Source organism: Spea bombifrons, chromosome 4 (genome assembly GCF_027358695.1).
Source record: "Spea bombifrons isolate aSpeBom1 chromosome 4, aSpeBom1.2.pri, whole genome shotgun sequence".
NCBI lineage: Eukaryota > Metazoa > Chordata > Amphibia > Anura > Pelobatidae > Spea > Spea bombifrons.
The window spans coordinates 65,828,653-65,835,225 of NC_071090.1; the positions used below are offsets into that span (position 1 = coordinate 65,828,653).

Here is a 6,573-nt window from a genome sequence, read left to right on the forward strand (position 1 = left end):
CATATTTAAATAAAAGTTTTGTTATTGGGGAAAAAATAGTATTTGTGTTCCAAAATCAATTATTGTATGCTTTTTCCATGGCAATTAGTCCACACAGGTTTTCTCTTCTGAGAAAAGGCTTCTATTCCTTCTTGGCCGTCCTTTAATGCCAGATTTTCCACCATCACTTGTGATGTTAGTTTGTAGGCTTCATCAAGGCCTTGTGCCATTTGCCTATAAAAAGTAGCTTTTCCCAGGGCAACCACAGAGCGGCTTGCCTGACAGATTTTGCGAGCAATTTTCATGGTCTCATTTTCCAGGTTCTCCTCTGGAACTACCTTGCTGATGAGGCCGTGAACCAATGCATCATGGGCAGATATTGGCTCACCGGTGAAGAGCATTTCTAACGCAACCTGCAAATTAAGAAATGCATAGATAACAGCCATGTAAATAAACTATTGTTAATAATAATGTATGAATAGGCCAATAATTCTAAAACCTATAATAATCAATAATGCTAAGTAGGAAAAAAGTAATCTACACATTTATACAAAATATCTCAGTTGGTGTTTAGCTCACCGTCTACATTTACTTTTTGGTAAATGTGAAACTGTCACCATAACAGATTAATTTCCTGTCCCAAAATTATCATTCTTTTCCACACTAATGGAGAATAGTCAACGAGATCCTGAGAACATAAAGTTAAGATTGCTGCTCTCATTGTATAATATAAAGCAGATTTCTTATAATACATACATACCAAAATAACTAGCACTTGCAAAACAATCGTTTCCCATCAATACAATTATGATACCTTTCTTGGCACAGCTCTTCCTAAGGCAACGGCAGGTGTGGAGCAGAAGAGTCCAACATTGACACCTGGTGTAGCAAACCTGGATTTATCAGAAGCCACAGCTATATCACAGCTGGCTACAAGCTGGCACCCAGCGGCTGTGGCAAGGCCATTAACCTGAGCAATAACTGGGACAGGGACAGTTTGGATTGAAGTCATGAGCTGCAAAACACAACACAAAACACAATGGACCGTCAAGCAGCCGATTGTATATAGCTACTTCATTATTGCTATATCAGCAATCAAATTAAAATTCAGGATTTAGGTGTTTACCTTGGAACAGGTGTTAAATACTTCAGCTTGGTAATCTCTTCCATACTCCGCAGTCAGTTCTTTTAGATTGTGTCCAGAAGAAAAGACAGGTCCTTCAGCTGCGTGGGAGACAAGCAGGTATAACAATGGAAAAAAAGAGACAAAATAACACTTATGCTTTGTTGCTAACACTATCAGGAACAGAATATCCATTAGGTGTGTGCTCTTGTGGCCCTTAGTGCTATCATGGATGATACAGCCACACACAGAGCGGTAGCCACACTGTGCAGGCCACAGGAGCAATCATGTTACCTGTGACATTACTAGAGCAGCTCCTAGTGTGTGGAATGAGAGGAGCCACGTGTATAAGGGGGAAGATCATGTTCACATGCTTAGGGGCCCCTGAAGAATTTTAATCCAGAAATGACCATCATATGGGAAATAATGGCTACTTGACTTTTTATAACGTAATATATAAGATAAGGCCAGGGACTAAAAAACGTATTCAGAGGCTGAGCAGACTAGATGCATACCTGGGAACTCTCCGGGTTTGACCTGGAGATTGCCGGGTGAGCGCTGCTCCTCCGGTTCTCCGGGTCAAGACCCGAATCACCCGGGTCACGGGAGCAGGGTCTTGACAGGCCCCGCTCCCCGCCCATTTTTTCCTGTAAATGGGGGTGTTTCCCGCTGACGTCAGTGTGCAGTCCTGGCCGCATCCCGCAAGTAGCCGGAGCCGAGAAGTTCCCAGGTATGACTAGATTGGCCGAATGGTTCTTATCTGCCGTCACTTTCTATGTTTCAAACGTGGATTTCAAAATACCTGCAATCACAATAACCCTCAAACCCACGTCATCAACATTTTGCAGAAGGTCCTTCTGGAGCGACTGAAGCATGGCAAGTGATAGGGCATTCCTCTTTTCTGGATTATTTAGTATTATCCTCCTGTATGGAAATACTATTTATGAGCAATTCTAGACCATAATAAAACACACAAACATAAAACACACACATTTTATTAAATATACTGTATATTATGGATTTAAAACATTTTTCTTCTTTTGTTTAGTACGTATTCTATCTTCTTAGTGTGTGAATTCTGTGTTTTATTTTATATATATATATATATATGTACTGGCTCATATATAAGCTGAACCCAATTATAAAAAAAAACACGAGTGGAACGGTAAAACAGTATTTTACCTAATGCACAGTAGGCACAGGGGCCGGCCGGTGAACGTCTGCGCGTTGCGCTTAGACAACCTCCGTTGCTGTCACTTCCACTGGGGCTTCTATGGTGGAGCACCGGAAGGTTACGTGAAGCCGGTGCTCCACCATAGTAGAGTTATTTTCTGTGCAGGGGATGTATTTGTCTGAAGACCTCTTCATATATGTAATATACCTACTGTCCATCATCTCTATGATGGCTGAGCATTGATGGAGATCAGGTCTAATGCCCCCCTTTTTTATATGCATTCTTAAAAAAAAAAAAAAGCCTGAGGTGGAAGCTGCAGCTGCTCTCCTCTTCTACAGTCGGACAATTTGGAAAATCAGTGGGTGTGCTTTCCCCCCATGTGCATGCGCAGAAAGTGTTCCCACTCATTTTCCAAATTGTCCAACCATAGAGGAGGAGAGCAGCTGCAGCTTCCACCACAGGCTTTTTTCATTTTGGAAGAATGTATATTAAAATAGTCACGCAGTACTTTAATATGCATGCTTCTTTAGAGGGACTTTCAGGGAAAGTAAACGGTCCCTTTATTATAGCTAACATTATTTACCGTATTCCCTTGTACCCGGATTCACCGAGTAACTGTTAAAAACACAAATTATGCCAAGCAAGAAACAAAATATTTAACATAAATTAAGTTATTTATGATGGTTTTTGTTGCGCATACATGGCCTTAGAGGCCAACTATAAATGCCCTTGCAGCTATATAGAGTCTGCTGGCTTTCTATACGCTGGTGAATGCTGAGATCCCGCTCTCTATCAGGTCTAATGGCCCTTTCTGTCTCTCCCTCCTCTCCTTACCTTATGCCCTCCTCCTGCACACACACAGTGAGAGGTTTGGAGTTCTGCTGCACCGTGCTGCTGAACTTCCTCCAGGAAGACCCTTTCACTGCTGCTAACAAACCGACACGACTACAACAGGACCATGATCTATATGGTCTCCCCACCGTGCTTGCTATTCGTGTTGCCATTTCCCTTCAAAGAGCTGTATCAGTCAGAGCCAGATCTAAGCCTCTGCTGACCCCTAGTACCAGGAGGAGTACCCTGCAGCTCTGGTTATTTTCAAATGGCTTTTAAAGGGACCTGATACTTAAGAAAAGGAAGCTAACCTGTCTCCAAAGAAATCTGTGTGCGGGGGCTTTGTTTTAACTTAAACTTTTAGTTTATTTTGTCCACACAATTAATGGACTGTAAAATGCAGGGATTGGGAAAGTAACAGATCTGTTTCAAGTGCAACACATTAGCATACTTCCCAACGGTCCCAGTTTTGGGATGTTTTGCAGGCAGTGGGGATCATGGTAAAATACACAACGGGACACTTGTGTTTAGGGATAAAAGAGGACAACAAACAATAGTGCAGATGGTAACAAATTTCTAAAATAATCAATCTGAAAAACAGGTAAATTTCATAAACTGGCTCAGAATTCTTTAATCAACTTGCAGGATTGCTAAAAGAGGCGCAAAAATGGTGCAGCATTACATACGCCGCATAAATTGCAGTCGGCCAGCACCCTTACAGGATCACAGGCACATATAATCTGCTGAAGGGCAATGTTGGTTTGAAGGGATAAGGTTGGTCCGCTTATTACCGTATTAATTAATAATAATGATAATCTTATAATCAGACCTCAAATAGAGGTGGTCTGACTATGAGACTAAGAACCAGATCCCCCGCAGTGATGCAAGGGGACCTGGATCCTCCTGTCTTATGTCCCCCATTTAGCACCCCCCCCAGACTTACCGGTGCTTCTGACTCCCTGGTGTGTAGTCGGGACAGCGGGTAGACGTCTACGCGATTCGCGTAGGCAACTTCTGCTGCAGCCGGTGCGGGGAACTCTCCTCTCTGACAGCCAGGGAAGGTCTGAGCGATGGACGGAAGTTGCCTACGCGAATCGCGTCGACGTCTACCCGCTGCCCCGACTACACACTAGGGACTCGGAGTCTGAAGCACCGGTAAGTTTGGTGGGGGGAGTGTTAAATGGGGGGCATAAGGCATTGCTGTAGGCAGAGTGCTCTATGAAATGCCTTTTAACCCCCTTAATGCCACTCTGCCTCCAGAAATGCCTTTTAACCCTCTATACGCCACTCTGCCTCCTGAAATGCCTTATACTTCCCTATATGCAACTCTGCCCCATAATATGCATTTTAACCCCTTGAAATCGGGGTCGTCTTATAATCAGACATCAAATAGGTCTGACTATGAGACGACTAAGATCCAGATCCACCGCAGCTGCAGGGGACCTGGATCCTCCTGTCCCCCCCCCGCCCCACTTACCGGTGCTTCTGAGTCCCCGGTGTGTAGCCGGGGCATCATGTAGATGTCTATGCGATTCGCGTAGACAACTTACGCTGCAGCTGGAAGGAGGTGTGGCTAGTAGCGGGGGTTGTCTGCGTCCATCGCGCAGATCTTCTGCGGCTGTCAGAGATCAGAGTTCGCCACACTGGTGAGGCACTGGCACCAGTGCGGGGAATTCTCTCTGAATTCTGGATGACAAGTTTAGCTGGTCATGTATAATGCATAGGGAAGTAAGTGATGGTTCTGAGAAATTATCTCACATTACCTATAGAAGGTGTTTGACCTTAATAATGAATATTGATATAAGGGAGTTGAAATTATGTTCATCCCTTCTAAAACTCTTTCTTTAGTGAATAGACCCTGCAATTACCAAAAGAAGGAGAAGAGTTTATGGTATGCAGAAAAAAAGTGTACCAGGAACCAAACTAACAACTGATTATATATAAAAAAAAATCTACCAATTTTCCATGGCTGCTAAAGACTTCGATGCCAAAGAAAATTGCAGTAAGGTACTCTAACAATTAAAATAGCAAAAAGATATATTTTGACTGAAGATGTGCACCTGGAAGTGAAGGGACACATGCTTGTTAAAAATATATCTCCTTTTATGTCATAAATACCATAAATGGGGCTTCTAGCTGTGTTCAGAAGCTGTTAGTGGAAATTTCAGTTACTGAGAGTGTCCAGCTGTGCACTTTGAGCAGCGATCCTGCTGGGCACCCTGTTAACACTAAATACTGCTTTCAAAATGTCTTAATTTAACCCCAGAATTACCGGGTATCAGCTAGTGGACAGGAGGCTACCATGTGATGGCAGACTGCTCTACTTCTCCATGACAAACACTATCTATCCCAGCCGGCCTTGCCCAGTGGACAGGGAACTTTATGAATTCTTATGAAAATTACTATTTCACGTGGTTGACATATGAACAAGGAAGTACCCAGAGTCTATATTTGCATAAGTGTATCACTGTCTGGTGGTTTTTGTTAATCACTTTTTTTCCAGTGCACCAATTTCCCATGATAATACAAATACTTCATTACAAAATATGTCATTTCTATTTAAAGAAAGAGCAAAGGAAATCATACATTTGCTCCACTTAATCATTTGAGCAGTATAACAGTAAATGTAAAAAATGATCCTGGACAAACCCTCTTAAAACCTCTAATCAGCCCCCCTGCAGGCCGTTCACAGGTATTGCGATCAGCAATGGAGGCCAATAGAGCAGCAATGGGCATCAAAATGAAGAGAGATAGAGAAACAGCATTTCTCCCTCTTCAAAAAATACAAACTTCTTTTTTCAGGGAGCGGCCTGGGACAACAGAGTGTCCCTTTTAATGATGATGCCAAGTGAAAAGAGATATGTGTAAATAACAAGGTTGCTAGGTAAATAGCTGGAGCTAATACAAACATTATTGTAGGTCAAACTGGTTTTACAAAAAAGTATACATATTATTAGAAGTATGTATATTATTTAACAACTGAAACATTGCATTATACATACCATAATGGAATTGTAAATAAAGGACTAATTGCTTTCTATACTGAAAACTTTTGGTGGTGTTATAGTCTGACAGCAATGCATGACTGAAAATCATAGTTTCAAAATATCATAAATTTGCTGCATCACAGGGATTTAGAAAGTGATTGTACAAATATGCTTGTCTCCCTAGATGTTTTTCACTGCAAAAAAATCCATGATAAAAAGGTTTGTAGAAGGACAGATTCTGTTTATGTTGTTATCAAGCAGTCTGTGAAGGCGTACTTCAAGTCTGAAGTGTGAAAAATTGGATCACAATTTTCAAGTATCATCTTTTCATTTAATTCAAAATGTCAATCAGCAACTATTTCCTGATAATATTTTAAAGTCTGATAACCCTGTGATCTGCTGTATGTATGCTACTTTAGCCTTCACAGTTCACCAAATCTTTGTTTATTAAAACAACTTTGGATCTAGGAGCTAGCCAA

The 6,573-nt window shown here is 41.8% G+C and overlaps 1 protein-coding gene across 1 annotated transcript; it reads right to left on the reverse strand.

Moving 5' to 3' along the window:
• Positions 1–3,288, reverse strand: ECHDC3 (enoyl-CoA hydratase domain containing 3). Its single transcript, XM_053465243.1, has 5 exons — positions 3,111–3,288; positions 1,905–2,026; positions 1,106–1,203; positions 794–994; positions 1–392 (listed from the first exon to the last, which is right to left on the reverse strand). The coding sequence occupies exons 1-5, from the start codon at positions 3,278–3,280 to the stop codon at positions 60–62; spliced, it is 924 nt and encodes a 307-aa protein (XP_053321218.1). The 5' UTR covers positions 3,281–3,288; the 3' UTR covers positions 1–59.
• Between the last annotated feature and the right edge of the window lie 3,285 nt (positions 3,289–6,573).

Bases quoted from the DNA above. Each gene is read 5' to 3' on its own strand.
- ECHDC3 (XM_053465243.1), bottom strand. From the start codon at position 3,280: ATGGCAACACGAATAGCAAGCACGGTGGGGAGACCATATAGATCATGG. The intron at 1,204-1,904 runs GTATTTTGAAAT...TCTCCCACGCAG, and splicing joins GAGGGTTATTGTGATTGCAG to CTGAAGGACCTGTCTTTTCT. The intron at 393-793 runs GTATCATAATTG...CTTAATTTGCAG, and splicing joins GAAGAGCTGTGCCAAGAAAG to GTTGCGTTAGAAATGCTCTT.